Genomic DNA, 17,107 nt, shown 5'->3' with positions numbered 1-17,107 from the left:
ACTATTTATTGAATTACCAGTGATATATCGTTATTGAGATATGAAATGACCTAAATTGGGATTGAAGAATTTGGCCATATCACTCAGCCCTTATTGCTTGGGAGGAGGTAAGGTGGTGTTGTGGCTTTGTGTTTAGCCTACATGGTACTCATACTTGCCCTGAATGCTGATTAGGAGGAAGTCACCAGTGGGTGTTTGCTACTAGAAAGAGAAAACCTGCACCTGTACACATCCTGGTTTGCCTCATTTTAAACTGACCCTAGTAACCAGATGTTAAAATACCCAACACTAGGTAGAGAAACACTATGGTAGATGCAAATGAGGGACTCCAGTCAAAACTTGGATGTCTTCCTCCTCTGTGACTTGTGGGGATGCAAAGTCCTGATTATTGCCAGCCGGGGGAGGAATTAAGGGGAAGGGCGCGGGGGCATGTTAATTGCATTCTGCTTCATTCTGTATCCATGAGCCAAGACTAAAACAGTAGAATTACTGGGACAACCGTCTGATGTTGTCTGATTAATAAAGCAGATGTTAATTTGCTTGCTTTGTGCTGTCATGTATTTTTGGGATTTCTTTTTTTGGTGTTTATGAAAACAAAAGTATTGAAAACACTGCACCCTGGACTGCTGTTTAAAATGATATGTGGCTTGCATGGAACTGGCACGGAAGCATGATAAACCACAGTTGTGAGAGTGTGCCAGTAGGTGCAGTGCAGTGCAGGCCAGCAGCAGAACGCTGTACAGGTTTGCACTGTGGTTTTCTGGCACAGACTGTGATTTAGCAGGGCACCACTATTATGCAACACTAGCTGACTTATCGCAGTCCAAATGACTGTATGAATTGATTAACTCTGCGGCCTGACTGTTCATAATTGGACTGGAAGTGCACTGGGCTATGCACTGGACCAGTGCCAAAATCAATGACTGAAAATGGTTTACGTGTATAACTTTGCTACGCTGTTGTTTTGGATTTTGTGTCCTTATCACGCCTTTCCATCTCCTAAACTGTACATTTAGAAACTATTTGCCATTTCTGACAAATAATTCAGATTACTGAGGCACACCTGGGCTTTCCACTGAGTCCTCAGTTGGGGAATTAGGCTGCCCTCCAAGCTGTAGGGGACAACACAGTCAGCCAGGCAGACATGGCAGAAAATCCCCCTGAGGTTTTCTGCTAGGATAATAAGCCCTTCCCTTGTCCCCCCCCCCCTTCACTGCACTGGTCCTCATGTCACTTCGCACTGAAGCATACCCCAATGCAGCCCATGTTAAATTGCTTACCTGGCGAGATCCTATTCTTATGTTTCTGCCTTCATCCTTGCAAACTGAAACAGGTTAATTTCAAAATTGTAGATTACATCTTGTGCACTAGGGACAAAATTAATGTCTGGTGGCAGCACAGCAGCTATTTGGCCAATGTGAGCGGATATTAATCAAGCTTTCACCTTGACTCTGGCCTTCCACAATGGCTTGCCGTGTTCTCCTTTTGAATGCCGCTTCTCTGTCAGATATTAGTCTGTGGGGAAGCCTTATACAGTTGAAGTGCATTCCGTTATGGCTGCCCCAATTCATCTCTGCAATCAAATTAGCTGATGTGTTTTACCCTAGTTGCTGCAGAGGTGTATTTGTGGCCAAGCAGCTGTTGATTGATTGATAGATAAGTTTTACCGATAAAAACGAACTCCAAAGGATGTGTAGAGCATCTTATGATAGATTTGATTGCATTCTCTGGGGTGCTTTTTAAGGCTGTGGTCAATGCTACTGCTGCAGTGAAGCTCGTGTTTCTCATGTTTGCTCAGCAGGGTCCTGACCCTTCCCAAACCTGCCTAATCAAACAATCACAACTGCTCTTCTTCTATAACAACACCTTGCCACAACCTGTCCAGACAGCCCTGTCAAAATAAAGAACAAACCAACATGTCATTCCCAAACTATTCCATTTTTAAAATGCCATTTCAGCAATACAGAGTTCCTATTGTGGGTTTCAAGTTCCCTGTGAGCTTTCTATTTCTTTGTTACTGACAGTGTTTTCATTAATTTCTCTTGCCAGCCTGTTATTTGATCTGAGGATTCCGTTAATTTGTCTGTACAAGGTTGGTGTTGCATGGGCACATAAGCTATGATTGTCTCTTCAAATACTTGATTATTTCTGAGATTGTAATCAGTTAAAATGTACTTTGCTTTATTGTGGTAAGGGTGGTCTAATCTAATTTGCAGTCCTCTGTGACTTAGCTTTGCTACCTGTGTAATCAGGCAGAGGATGTGAGAGGACAGAGCAGTGGATGACTTCCAAACATCACAGCCATCTGTCATATTGACACCTCTCCTATGAGAATCTGTCAGGCCACTGTCGACTGACCTTGCTGCTCATACGCAGTTGTACATGAAGACCTAAGTGCTCTCACCCTGGCCCTGTCCTCATCCCACACCCACACTACATACGCAGACTCATGAATACGATCTCATTCATTTTTGGCAGTTTGAAATACAGTAATAAAGATTTTAAAAAAACAAGACTTGCAATCAAGTTTAACAGCAATTTGGAACTGGAGGAACACTAATCCTAGGCAATCGGGAAGCCAAGAAGACTAATAAATAGGGCTGTCAATCGATTACAATATTTAATTGTGATTAATCGCATGATTGTCCATAGTTAACTCGCGATTAATCGCAAATTTTTTATCTCTTCTAAATGTACTTTAAAACGGATATTTTTTAAAGTTTTTAATGCTCTTATCAACGTGGGAACGGACAAATATGCTTGCTTCATGAAAATGTTTATTATTATTGCAACAATCCAAAACAATGACAAATACTGTCTAGAATATTCTCCAGAATAACCTCAAAAGCCCATTAAGCAATAACAGATGGGCATATTGACCCGAATGCAACATTACTTGGTAATAAAGGTTAACTAAACATCCCATTTTCTTAAGCAGCTCAACACAGAACAATGGACCTCGTGCATTTGTGCTATCGCTGTTGAAAGTTTGTTGCTTGTAGAGTTGTCCAGGCGTCTCCGTTGCAAACAATCCAGCATGGCCTGCCTTTGGCCGTATCCTTGGCCAGCAAGTGTTTTTTGAGAATCTACGTACTCCGGTGGTAACTCAATTCACATCGACAGTATGCAAATAACTTTAGTCTTGACGGAACCATCTCAAATAGAGATGAGCCGATACCGATACCAGTATCGGCTCCGATACTGCCTAAAACGCTGATATCGGTTTCGGGAAATATTGGAGTTTATGCACCGATCCGATACCACGTAATAAAGCCCTAAAGAAAATCTACGTTGAAGTAGTTTATTTATGTTCTTTTTCCGTTATAATGGACTGTCAAACTGGAGAATAAAAGAAAGTTCTGGGGCGTTCATTGTTTGTGTTTGTTCATGTTTCACAAAGAGTTTAACCTGAGCCAGACCGACAACTAAGAGAAATAATATCACATCCATACAGGGATGGTAGAATACAGTTGTTAAAACATACTAAAATATATGACACACTGGTATCGGATCAGTACTCGGTATCGGCCGATACGCAAATTCAGGTATCAGAATCGGTATCGGGAAGCAAAAAATGGTATCGGGCCATCTCTAATCTCAAAGGGCTTTGAAACTGAATTACGTAGCTATTCAAAAGACCCTTTCCTTTATCCATTTCTGCTCAAGTAGGTTTCTGCTAGCCATCCACCACTGCTGCATCGCTTCCTGATTTCCCAAACTACAGAGCGGCCCAAGGCCCAAATCACAGAACGTACATGTGTTTATCACCATCAAAATAAATGAGTGCCGTTAAAAGGAATTTGAGTCAACTCGTTATTAATGCATTCATTTTGACAGCCCTAATAAAAACATGACTAGGTATTTTGACCCAGTTGAGCAACCAACATTTTCATCCTCTGAGAACATGTATGCTTGTTGACTCTACGCATTAGGATTGTCAGTAATATTGACTGCCTCCATTTCCCCCCCATTGTTTGTAGTAGCCATGGGCCACAGGAATAAATGGCTGTATTGGCCTGAGCCCAGCTAGGACGGGCACTGGTCAAGTGACCAATACTCACTGATGGGCATGCACATGCACACAGCTGGGTTCGTGTGTGTGTGTGTGTGTGTGTGTGTGTGTGTGTGTGTGTGTTCTTGATTAACTACATTCGTGGGGTCCAAAAACTGGGAATACAGTATACTTGTGGGGTCCGGACAGCTTCGTGGGGCCAAAATGCTGGACCCCACAACTTTAAAGGGCTGTTTGAGGGTTAAGACTTGGTTTTAGGATTAGGGTTAGAATTAGTTTATGTTAGGGTGAGGGTAAAGGTTAAGGTTAGGCATTTGGTTGTGATGGTTAAGGTTAGGGTAAGGGGCTAGGGAATGCATTATGTCAATGACAGGTCCCCACAAAGATAGTGATGTGTGTGTGTGTGTGTGTGTGTGTGTGTGTGTGTGTGTGTGTGTGTGTGTGTGTGTGTGTGTGACCACTGGATGCCCCCAGACTGCCCCCCAGTGCATGCAACATCCCATTTCCAGCACCAGCTTTTGCACAATCAAAATACCATGATCTAATCAACATTTTGATTGACCCACTCAATTTATCCCTGTTCAAACGTTCCTTCAGCTCCACATCTCTGCTGCCACAGGTGGTGATGTGACATCGATCCAGTGGAGCAGTCATAATGATTCTGAACATGCTAGATAGCACTGTACATAAGATGTATGAGCAGCACTGCAGGCTTACCCTTGATATGTTTTGCTCGTGAGTGCCTGTGATCAGAGAATGAAGTAATAACAGGCTTGGGAAGTGTTTGACGGGCCTCCTGGCTGAGCCCCCTATCCCGTCTCCTGGCACGTGGAGAGGCTGAATTATAGACGGCAAATGCAAAGTATTCACTCAGCCCTCCTCCCCGCATCAACACTGTTAATTATACTGCTGCTACTCCAGCATCCCTTCTATTTTAATCCTCAACTGATGGAAACTGCTTCATCCCAACACACACACTTGAGCACACATTCAGAGGCGTGTGCCAGCCCCATGCTGAGCTGGGAGTATTTGTTTTGTAACACATAGGTTCACTGCTTTTCAGATATTAGGAGGGGCATATTAACCTTTTGTTGGGCAAATAGAGAAAACGCAGTACCCCTATAAACACCTCTCCGCCCCAGCCCACACTGCCCTGTTTAACAAGGCACCCTGCTGGGAAATGCTCCCATTGTATTGGGTTTAATCCAAGTGGCCTGCTTGCTCAGTTCAGCAAGGCAACATTTTCTCAAACACACATAATATCTGAATTTGTACTACAATGTAACAAGTGGAAATATTCCAATATAATAGCATTATAGCAATTAACATACAGTTGTTAATCAAATGTATTACTTCCAAGTCACCTTACAGCCTCTTATAGGAGCTGCCAGTAGAAACAGTAGGTGAAGGAGACTTTTTTTAAGAGCTTTGGGTTAGTTTTGAAATCCAAAGCTCATACTGAAACATTCCCATATAAATCACAGATCTTTTTCACCTGGAGGAAGTGGTGTGCTATTTGGAGTGCCTGTGTGGGAACAGTTGCCAGTACGTTTCCTGTGCGGGGCAGGAATTGAGGTGGAATTGTCATATTACATTTCTCAAGATGTTTTTTGAAGCTCCTATGTTGGTTATCATATCTGATATTAAAGTATTTCTTGTCTTTTCAGTGAACTTCAGCAGGCAGGTTTTCCTGATGTGTTGAAACTGTAGGTGGCCAAGGTCACTGATTATTCTGTATTCAGTAACACAAGTAACGCAGCAAATTGATAGTATAAATAATGTGTTTGTGCAAATGATTGCTTAATTACTTTATTTTACTATATCTCTTTACATAAATATGTTTTTCTACTTAAAAACTAATTAAAAAAAATAACAAATGAAATTTGAATGGTATTATAGGCGCCGATACCGTGGGTGCTCCGGAGCTGCAGCACCCATGGAAAATACTGAGCGTCCACGTGTGCCAGACTGCCAGTAGGCTACATTCATTCAAAATTAAACATTGTAGTTGTTGCTAAGTGGAGCGTGTGAGCGCTGATCGCGGTTACGTGTCAGTTAAACTTCTCATCTCCAATCCTATCTGTATTTGTGAGAAGTGGCGCTGTCCTGAGTTGAAAGATAGCCTACTTTACGGCTTTATTATCGAGTTAATAGGCGTGTGTGTTTGTGTCGGCCGCTGTCCATTTCCTAAGGTTGCTGCTCTCTCTCTCCTTTGCCTGCTGCGTGTCCAGTGTGTGAGTGACAGCCCGCTCAGCGAGCTTTTTACGTTACGCCCGCAATCTCTCGTGGAGCATTATAACTTTGAAAAACCACATGTTCCAGTTAATCTTATAATGGATATGTGTGTTGAGTTATTTAACCAGTGGTTCTCAACCTTTTTGGGACCAGCGCCCCCCTATCCATTATCCAAGTCCAGGTCCCCCTCAAATCCCCCTTAGCTAAAACGTTCAGATTTCCAACTATTCTGAACACTCCGGTTTCAACAGTTTTTCCTACTCTTGGCTAAGTGTTACGCAACTCTAAGCCAGCCTGCTATGATTGGTCATCTGCTCCAAGTAGGCGGGACTGGAGTGTTTTTTTTTATTTTAATTTTTTTAAGCCACTGCGGTGTTAACATTGTCCCATGTAACTACATGCAAACGGAAGTAAACACTGTCACCTTGGCTGCCAGTTTTGTTAAATTCTCCCGAATTCCAGGTCACATTACCCCTGAAACGTTTTCTGTTAGTAGTATTTGGTTTAAAAGCCTTTTTTGACTGTAGAAATTGCTGCTATATTCTATTAGTGTCAACTGTTAACTGAAGTAGCTACATGGCTAACGGCAGTAAACAATGTCATCTTAGCTGCCAATGTTCTCCCCAATTCCGGGTCGCATTACTGCTGAAACATGTCCTATTGCGTAGTGTTTAGTTCAGAAGCCTTTATCGGCAGTTATTGACGGTAGACAGTGCTGCTTCGTTCCACTACAATCTAATGTTAGCATACTGCTAACTATTAAGTAGCTACATGCTAACGCGACATAGCTGTAATATTGGCCAATGTTGGCAGTTCATTAAATGTGGGTATGGAAAAGTTTACAATAGAGATATGATATGGCAGACAGTGCAGATATAGGGATGTCACTTTGTAGGATATGATTTATTTCTTCATCAGCTTATAAACGATTTCAGACTGATCTCATGAAGTGGCGTATGTATGACACGCCAATTCGTATGCCATTTTTGGCATGTTATCAAGATGCATACTCGCTTTTTAGCGTATTTATCAACGCCGTTTGGCCTCCATTGACTTATATTACCTTGCGATTGCGTGTGAATTGACGCCGTAGCGAGTAGTATGAAAGGGCGAAAATCTGCGTAGGGAGGTTGGTCGAGGTGGAGGATGGATAAAATACTTTCACCCAGGAGATCGGGGATCGGGGATCGTGTCCCGCGTGTCACGTTTCCTTCACTCAACCGTCACTTTCTCGCTATAACATGCCAAGTGGCATGTATGTTTACGTCCACTGTATACAGTGTAGACATACACGCGGATAGCTCAAAATGCGTACAGATAACATGCCACTTGGCTTAAGAAAGTCGGCGTGTATGTTTACGCGAAGTCATGATGTCATGTTGACGATTTAGAAGAACAAGGTTCATGGTTGAGAGGGCTACACATTACAGTCTGTATTCTACTGTCTTTTAGGCAACAAGAATATAATCTCTTACTGCCTTCCGACCTGCGAACACTGCCTGCTGGGTTCAGTTTGGCGCACAACCATGCCTGAAACACTGCTGTAGAGGTAAACTTGGCCACCATGTTTAACTGCATGCTCTGTACATTTTATCGTTCATTCATATCAAGAGAGATTAGGGAGACAGATTGAGCAGATCCTTTTGTTCTGGGCAGCCCTGATGGCTACACAGAGACCATAACTTGCATTTCAAACGTGATTTGCAAGAAAATGTAATCTTAGTTTGAGACAGGTATTGCAGAAATAGCATCTCTATGAGCTGGCAGGGGAAAGGAAAGTGCTGTCTTTGATGTTTGCAGAAATGAAAAGCTGTTTGGATTGTCTTATTCAGAAATAACTATTGTCCCATGAGTTTGTTCTTATATCAAAACATCTAGTTTGGGTTCTTGTAGTTCCTGTAGAATTTGGTGTTTTATTTTCAGAGTTTTGCTTTATCAGGCATGTGTGTGTGAGAGTCTTTGTCTCTGCGTGTACCTGTCCATGTGCATCAGGAACTCACTGTCTTTCTAATGGAGTCCTAGGGTTTGAGGCAGGCAGAGAGGGCAGGGTGAGGGAAAGTGCAGCCTAGAGCGGACTTCCACTTTTTTAAACCTCAGCTCCCAACTGCTGCAGCCGCCTCATTAGAATTTTTTACATTCCTCTTCAGGCAGCAGCACACTGCTTCCTCTCCATTGCTCTTTATAATGCACAGCTTTTAAAAGCTGACAAGCTTAAATCTGAACCTCCTCAATAAAGACAAGTCATCTATAAAACCAAATATGAGGAACTAAACTAGGGCTGCAACTAACGATTATTTTCATAGTCTATTAATCTGTTGATTATTTTCTCGATTAATCGATTAGTTGTTTGGTCTATAAAATGTCAGAAAATTGTGAAAAATGTGGATCAGTGTTTCCCAAACGCTGGGGATGACGTCCTCAAATGTCTTGTCAAAGATATTCAGTTTCCTGTCATAGAGGAGAGAAGAAACTAGAAAATATTCACATTTAACAAGCTGGAATCAAAGAATTTTTACTCAAACCGACTAATCGATTATCAAAATAGTTTAATTTAAAAGTTGACAACTAATCGATTAATCGTTGCAGCTCTAAACTAAACCAACTGTGGCTCAGTCTCTGGAGATTCATGTATTTAAGGACCATACAGTTGATGTACATACTTTTAAATCAATTGAATACAAGCCTGACTTTTTTTGTTTTGACTGGGCAGCTAATAGATTAGATAAGAAGTATTGTTCCTTCTTTACTCTGTACAAGCAGACCAGCTGTTAGCCGTGCAATTAGCTTTTTTTTTCTTTTTTTTTATAGATATATGGCCCTCTAGGAGTTGGACAAAGGCTTTCATTGTCAAACTCCTGGCCCACCCAGATAATGACATTGGAAATCGGACTGGGTTTACCGTTTCTAACTATAAACTATGTCAAGTGTTTCAAGTGTCTATTTATCCTGCTGTCTCTCCCACGTAAAATGTGATACCCTGGTGGAGTACTTTCTGAAGAAGAGAGGAAGGATCGAGGACACCCTGCTGGAGATAATGGCAATGAATATATCCTGGCGCTCCTCCAGAGCTGTCTTCTTGTGCAAGGCTGTGAGTGAAATTCACTTTGCCAGTGGTTAGCTATGCCCATTACTCACTGAACTGTGCTGCAGTGATAGCGAGGGGCCCAGATATGGGGCAGAGCAGCAGCACATCACAAAACAATGGTGATGATGAATGTCGATACACTGCCACCGGTTTTTGAAGTGCTCCAACTACACGCAGTGTTTGCATTGCATGTGTGGTCGGTTGAACAATTCCTCGGTTCAGTTGTTAAATTTTATTGTGGCTTTGCACTTCATCCTTAGCTGGTATCTCATAAATCAAGCTCTCAGTATAACTTGGCTGCAAAGATAGAAGACTGTAGTTGTAAAGTGATGGCAGACTTAAAAGTGTTTTATAACTGACTATCACTGTGACTGTCAGTGTTGCACTTCTCTCTAAGAATTTGCCCAAACATGCCCTACTTCTCTTCCCCCCCTCACACAGATGTTCATCACTTCCTCAACTGAAATTGGTGGAATTCCAGGATGTCGTATAGTTTGTCTGCCAGCGGGGTGTCAGGTTCTCGGGTTTGCTCAATCAGATGGGCAGGTTTGTGCTTGGTTTTCAGCCAGATGCAGATACGTGGGGGAGCAAACAGAAAAATAGTTGTAAAAAACCTTGTGCATCTGTTGTGCCTATAGGCTGCTGTGGTTAGACTACACTGGATGTGTAGACACCTCAGTTAACCCCTCACTCCTCAAAACTCCCTCCTTGACAGGAAATGATGTTGTGTAGGAGTCAGTGGATATATTATTATTACGGCAGATTTTCACATATAAAGTTTAAATTCTATGTGTGACTGGTGCACAACCTTGTGGAAAAGCTTGCTCACTGTGGAAGAGTTTAACTGCAGTCTGGCTCCAGTCTGTAGCTTTCTTCATGTTTTTCCCCATAGTGCTTCACCAAATCTCAGTCATCTGTCAGTTAGAATGTGTTGAGTCATACTCACATACTGTAACACAACACAGAAAACTTTATTTTTGTTGTAAGCCTTCTTGCTATTTTCTTGGCCAGGTGAGCCCTTCCTCTGCCTACCTGTCCATCATGAATGTATCCTTCTTTGATGCTTCCCTTGTTTCCAAATTCTAGTTCAGTGTTTGCTTCATCTCTATTTCTCCAGTTTCCCTTGCATCTCATTCATTTGGTTTTCCTGGCAGGCCTCATATACACAGCCACAGTGAGGTTCCAGTGCCAGGCCATTTTCAAAGACTTCACTATGTTGGAATGGGGCCCCAGTCTTGCCCAGGACAGAGGGACCTTTGTGCCTGCTGCCCGACAGCCCAGTCAGCTCTCAGAGCAGGGGAATATTAGGGGACAGGGTGAACCAATGGGCTAAATGGTAGGGTGCCTGTTTGAAAGCCAATGGTGTCAGCCAAACAGCCCCTTAGCCCCATTCAAGCACGCAGTAATTACAAGCTTGTAGGGCAATCCTTTGGCTTCTTTGTCTCGGCTTTGGAAACACTTGCCCATTCCACCGGGGAACTTCATTCCCTCTCTGTTTGGAGACCAAGGACGAAGAGTCTTTCAACTCCAGCATGCTGTCCTTTCTCTCGGGGACACCAGCTAGCCAAGCCAGCTCAGCAACAGGGATCCCCTCCAGGAGACTTTGAGAGTGTCTAGCACCCCACGCTGTGTCTTGATGATGACTCAAGTCTTTGCTTTAGTTGCTCTGATTTTTGTGAGTCAGATTTGAAAGACTCAGACCCTAGGTTTATATTTGTGATTCATCACAGTACAGTTCTGCTGACAGACTGCTGTCTGTCACCCACCTTTAATTCCATGTATGTGTGAGTGGAAGGACCACTATCTGAATCACCTGTAACACATACAGGCTGAGTTTTTATAGGGCCATGTTATTCAGATCAGAGCACAGCCCTCTGTGTCTAGACTCGTCACTACAACCGTAACAACAAATTGTAGCACCTCAAAGGTGTGCCGTGACATCACCAGCCCTTAGTCTGCATCTGTACAACCACTTTGCTCATCTCTCGATGAGCCTGACAGACCAGCTGGGAGGTCAGAGCCCCAATTACAGGAAGTTAACCTCATTTAGTTAACAGGCTCAAGCTGTTTGGACATGTCCTAGAGAATTGTGAAAAAAACATCTTTTTATTTCTGCACAAGGTGGATAATGCATTGGAAGGAGACTGCATTATTTTGTGGGGTTTCTGACCGTCTCTCGTTCTTTTAGCCTGTCTGTCAGTCACACAAACACAAGGCCCACTTCTTCTGTCTCTGTGCCATACTCCTTCCTTTTTATCTGACAAGCACATGAAGCCAGTCATCTGTCTGCGTGTCCATTAGCAAGTAGATTATCTGCCTGTTTTCTGGGACGTCTGTGTGTGCACACGGGCCTGTTTCATGTGTGTTGCTTCTCTTCTTCTGTCTGTCCCTGTGGATGCTCTGCAGCATGAGGGAGTAAGGCCCAACACTCTGGGACTGGACCTGCAGTTTAGCTTACATTCCCCGTCTATTTTCAGTCTTATTCATGTCAAAGAAAGTAGTTAGTAGGACATGAATGATTTTTTTTTTTATTATTCATTAATGAGGTTTTATTAATCTGCTGTAGACACTTACTCAACTCCCATGCCCCAAAGAATTGGTGCCCATTCATTAGGGGACTGTATAGTTGGGAACGTTCATTATGTGACAGATGAAAGATAACAGCGCAAACATTTTTCTTTCATCTAATTTGAATTTCTTCTGGCTGAAGATTTCCTATAATGTAACCATAAAGCTGTTACATCCTGGGTTTGAATTTGAAAATTGCCCTGTCCATTTCATTTGATGATGATTTGATCTTTGCTTTGATCGGCTTATTATCAGACTGTTAGGCTCCATGTGAAACCCCTTATAATGAATTGCTTGCTTAAGGACCCTGTACATTACTGCCTTATGTTTGTGGTTCAAAAAATTTGACGTGTAGAAGCATTATTTTACTGACGGTTCAACACACTGTCGGACTAGACCAGGAATTATGCCTGTTAGTCTTTTATGCTGCATGCGTTTGCTTGATATTGATCCAACAGAAAGAGTCTCTGCTGCATAATATTCACACCACATTCTATGTTTTGAAGAAAGGCTGACTGGGGATGCTTTGCCTCTGGCACTCTGAAAACTGAATCATCCCCACAGCCTTGAGATTTTACATTTGCACTTTTTTTCCTGACTTGTAAATGAATGTTTATACTGTATTATCAATATCAAACAAACTGCATTGTCTAGGGAACATTTGACCCATCCCTCAGTTGACTGTGCTACTGTGGTAATGCTGTTGGTCACATGGTATTATGCACTCCTGTTATACACCTACCTCTTTGATCACTTTTTAATGTAAATGTCTTCTTTCTGATAAGTATGTGTCTAACTTAGAATAAAGTTGGCCCTCATGTTAGGATGCAGTGGTGCAAGGTGGTGGTGCTGTAGGCCTGTCACAGTGCACTGGTTGCTAGTGGGTAATGTGATCACAGCCACAGCCAGACAGGGCTGACTGAGAGTGGAGCCTTAATCTCTCCCAGTGTCTCATCTGCCAAATTGGCCCGATTTGTCAGGCAGAGGATCATCACCCACCTCTCACATGACTTTGAAAGGGCCCCTTTTGCTTTTTGATGTGCAGCTTGGGATATTTGATTAAGAAAACTGCAATACTGCATTACAATTAGCTAATGTTGGCTACTAAAGGGCCACGCAAAGAGACCTCACAAGTCACAAGCCATGAATCAGTGGATGAGGGATGAGATATTTCTCTCACTTGTATACTTGTATGCAGTGTTGGGCACAGTAACTCCTTTAGTTTTGACAGTAACTAGTACTCTAACACATTATTTTTTTAAATAGAGTAACAAATTTACCATTACTGAAAGGCTTGTTACTTCGTTATTATCTCTGCCATCTGCCACGCGTAAGCCAGAGGGGATCATGCGTTCAGTCGTTTTAATTTGGCGTTTTCATGTTTCCCCTCGATGCTTATTCTGAAATTTGTTTAAAAAGTAGGCACCCTTATCTGAAATTGAACATATCAGTGACTATCAGAAGAACAAAAAAACATCCACATTCTGTTCTGCAGACAGGTTTTTAAATTCTCTATCTCTCTCACTTTCTCCTTAGAGGATTCTTGCATATATGTAAAAATGTCCTAAGACATTTTCATAGGAAAGGTTGCATGAAAATATGCCCTGTTGTATGAAGGCGGATACTGGAGTTCTTTTACTAGATGCCCTAAAACCACGCTGTTATTAAGTAGTGAAATAAATGAGATATTTGCCTGCTTAACTCAAGATTTGATTTGAAAGTGACAATTTAATTACCATTGTGCTTTCTCCCATCCTGTCGAGGCGATATACAGGGCACTGATCACAGCCAATCAGGTGTAAAGTCATCTGGTTTTCCAATACTAAGGATCTTATCTCAACAACTTATTAATTTAAGACCTGCTTCCCAAATTGGTTTCTTTTACTTTCAGTCATAGATATGTGAGAGAAAGTGGTGTGAGCCAAGAAACAGATGTTTGTGAAAGGGCTGCACGATATGACCTAAAATCAAAATCACGTTTAATTGCACATTTACCTCGATAACGATAAATTAACGATAATTAATCACGTTGTTCTGCGTTTTTTTTGGGCACAAGTTGCTCAGTTGACTTGGACTCGGTGTTTCACTTATCCTCCATTATGCTTTCCATGCAGTGACTACACACGCGGTAGAATGTTTTTTAGGAGAAAGTAGGCTTATCAACAGGAATAAATTATCGAAATTATCGTCATGGGAAAAATACGTTAATAACAGCTTTAGAATTTCGATGTCGATAATTTTCGATTAATCATCCAGCCCTAGTTTGTGATTATCTTTTCTCCGGACCCTTACTATATTTACTTTTTTCTTTTCTTTTCAGGATTCGTTGTTTGGAGTATGATTAATGCCAAGTGGCCGTGGCAACACAGTTGAGGAAGCAGTATGCAGGCTTGAATGCCGAAGAGGTGGGCTTGCCTCTTCACTTTTTCTGCCTCTTTACTTGTTGATCCACACAATCAACCTGCTCATGAAGTCAGGGAGCAGCATCACAACCCAAAGGCAGCCATGTCTCCCTACTAAGTGCCTTTAGCCTTTTGCACTGGTGTCATGACCAGCCTGAAGCAACCACCCATGGAGCGCACCGTTGGGGGTTCCATCCCCGCCACTGATGAGTTTTACACCCGCCACCTCCGTATGGTCAATGGAGGGGCTGTGCCAACCCGCACAGACAATGTCCATGCCACTGTGAGTACAGGAGTGCCTAAAATGGGTGTCCGGGCTCGGGTGGCTGACTGGCCCCCAAGGAAAGACATTGCAGGGGTTATGTGGCACTCAGCTACAGAGCCTGAGAACTCTGGTGTACCCTCTGCTGGAAAAAGTCACATTAAGTTAGGCTCTGTAATGAGCCCTCAAGACTCATCAATGCTGCGTAACATTCATAATACTTTGAAGAATCGAACCCAGGCCCAGGCCAACAATTACAGCCCTGACACTCGATACCTAGCCCCAGGTGACTATAGAGGCCCGGCACATAGAAACCCACGACAAAGACGCATCCGTCAGCGGAGCAACAGTGACATGACTATCAGTGAGATGGAAGGCAGTGGAGACAGTGGAGAGGACTGGGGTCCAGCATTGGGAGCCAAATGGTCCCCTCTTCATCGCGAATACGGTAGCACCTCCTCAATAGATCAGCATGGAGCATCTGGAGAGAGCTTCTTTGAAATGCTTAGGGGCTATCAAGGGGACAAAGTTGACCAGCGTAGCCCTGCTCCAGAGAAACTGGAGGACATGCTGAATGTTGGGCCCAAGCAGGCCAGCATTGATCTTCAGGAGGATGTCGTAGACAGCCAGCCTCCTAAAGCCAGAGATAAGCTCCCAAAGAGACGAACTAAATCTGAGACAGGGGGTGAGTCTATATTCCGCAAACTTCGGAACGTGCGGGGTGAGTCGGACTCCCCCAGAGCGGGGTCTGATGTAGAGGACAGCCGGACAGAGGACATGGGCCCTCCTTTCAAGCCCTGGGTGTGTCAGAAAGGCTTTGCCCACTATGATGTTCAAAGCATGCTGTTTGACCTCAACGAAGTTACTCAGTTGCGGCAGATTGCAGGCAAGAGGAAAAACACCACCACAGGGGCATCTGCTGCTGCTGTAGCCTCGGCTACCTCCACCCTCTCGTCCACACACAGCCTGCCTTACAGCTCCCCGAGTGGCAGCCAGGAAGAGCTCAGTTCTAGGGACAGTCCTGGTCTGGAGGCAGGGGATGAACAGAGCAATGAAATGCTGCTAAGTTGCCCCTGCTTCCGCAACGAGATAGGTGCTGATGGCAATGGGAGGCGCAGATTGGGAGTAGGTGGGGCAGGGTATCATGGGCTTGTGGGTGGTGGAGCAGGTAATAGTGGCTCAGGAACCCTGAGTGGGGAAGGAAACTTGTACGAAACATCTGTGAGCACGCACTGCACAAATGCTGGGGTAGCAGTGCTTGAGGGACCAAAGGAAGGCCCCAGCACGCTCAGCGGAAAAGGCAAACAATACATTGTGGAGCATGTAGACCTGGGAGCCTACTACTATAGGAAGTTCTTCTACCTTAGGGGTAAGATTAATTTATTTGCTTTCATTATGTACTCATTAGCATATGAATGTGTGTTGTTTAAAGCAGTTTAAAGTTTGATATTCCCCAACAGAATTTTTTTATCGTTTCTCTGCTGCTTCCTCCACCTCAGAGCACTGGAACTATTTTGGGATGGACGAGTCGCTGGGTCCAGTGGCAGTGAGCCTGCGCAGGGAGAAGCTGGAGGAGGACAAGGAGCATGGCCAGCAGTATAACTACCGTCTCATCTTCAGAACCAGCGAGGTCAGCCATAGCCTCCTATCCTTACTACACCCCAACCTCAACCTCAATTTCAGCATCACGTCACATCAATCCTTCCTGCTTCGGAGTGAATCTGCACACAGCATTTAACGATACAGCCCCTTAATATTTTTGCACTCACAGATTTGGGAAAGTTAAGGAAACTGTTTTGGTTGACTGTGGGAAAATCATTTTGTTTGATGCTTGCTTGGATCTTATATCCATTTTATAGTACACCTTCTATACTTGTGTGTAGTTAAAATACTAATATGCCTGCTACACAATACATACCATACATACTCAAGACCAGCTTGAGGTTACCAGTCTCAGTCCTTGTTTATTATTATGCAACCAGCCCTGGGGCTATTTAGCTGTCTCCCAATATCATCAATGTGTGAAGAAACTTCAGAAAGTGCACTCATCTTCCAGCCTCCAAGGCCTGTCAGTGCCCAGCAACCTCTAACCACTGTGTGGAGAGTGTTTCAGTAAAAATAGATTGTCATATTTAGTTGCAAAGTTGGCTGCCAGTGTTCTGTGTTTGGTTTGGGGATTTTGGTTTTTACATTTTGGGTTATGGGATTCATTATATGGACTTACATTCCCAGACAGAGGCTAAAGGCACCTGTCTGGGGCTGTTTGTTGTGGACTGGAGTAGGACAGGTGCATGTGATTAAACCCACACACATTAGACTGAAGTACCACAGGACCCCCGCCCCCTATCCTACCTTCCAAACATGAGGAACACAGGTCCATTGTAAACACAGGCCCTGCACAGCCTCAAACTTGTAGGAGAAAAAGTCTCGGTCCGTTCCAGCTGTTTATGATAGCCAAGTGATTGAGTTCACTCCCAGAACCCAGCACAATGCAGACTTTGTGTACACAGAATGCTAAGGCAAGCTCCCCCCACCTCTTCCAC

At 43.4% G+C, this 17,107-nt stretch overlaps 1 protein-coding gene across 7 annotated transcripts in view; it reads left to right on the top strand.

The window, feature by feature from the left end:
- The window catches only part of LOC144534780 (signal-induced proliferation-associated 1-like protein 1), a 40,393-nt gene that overhangs the window by 4,866 nt on the left and 18,420 nt on the right, over nucleotides 1-17,107 (top strand). For 6 of the 7 annotated variants that reach the window (XR_013503609.1, XM_078276799.1, XM_078276798.1 and 3 more), the window contains exons 2-3: nucleotides 14,221-15,933; nucleotides 16,064-16,194. Coding sequence is in view for 6 of the 7 variants with exons in the window: in XM_078276799.1 (XP_078132925.1) it covers nucleotides 14,448-15,933; nucleotides 16,064-16,194 (1,617 nt within the window). In the remaining variant the exon portion in view is untranslated. Of the gene's footprint in view, nucleotides 1-7,699; nucleotides 7,797-14,220; nucleotides 15,934-16,063; nucleotides 16,195-17,107 lie in introns of all 7 variants that reach the window. The other variant, XM_078276796.1, reaches the window with a different exon arrangement.

This window comes from Sander vitreus, chromosome 20, assembly GCF_031162955.1.
Source record: "Sander vitreus isolate 19-12246 chromosome 20, sanVit1, whole genome shotgun sequence".
NCBI lineage: Eukaryota > Metazoa > Chordata > Actinopteri > Perciformes > Percidae > Sander > Sander vitreus.
This window is presented reverse-complemented; position numbering and strand designations above follow the sequence as displayed.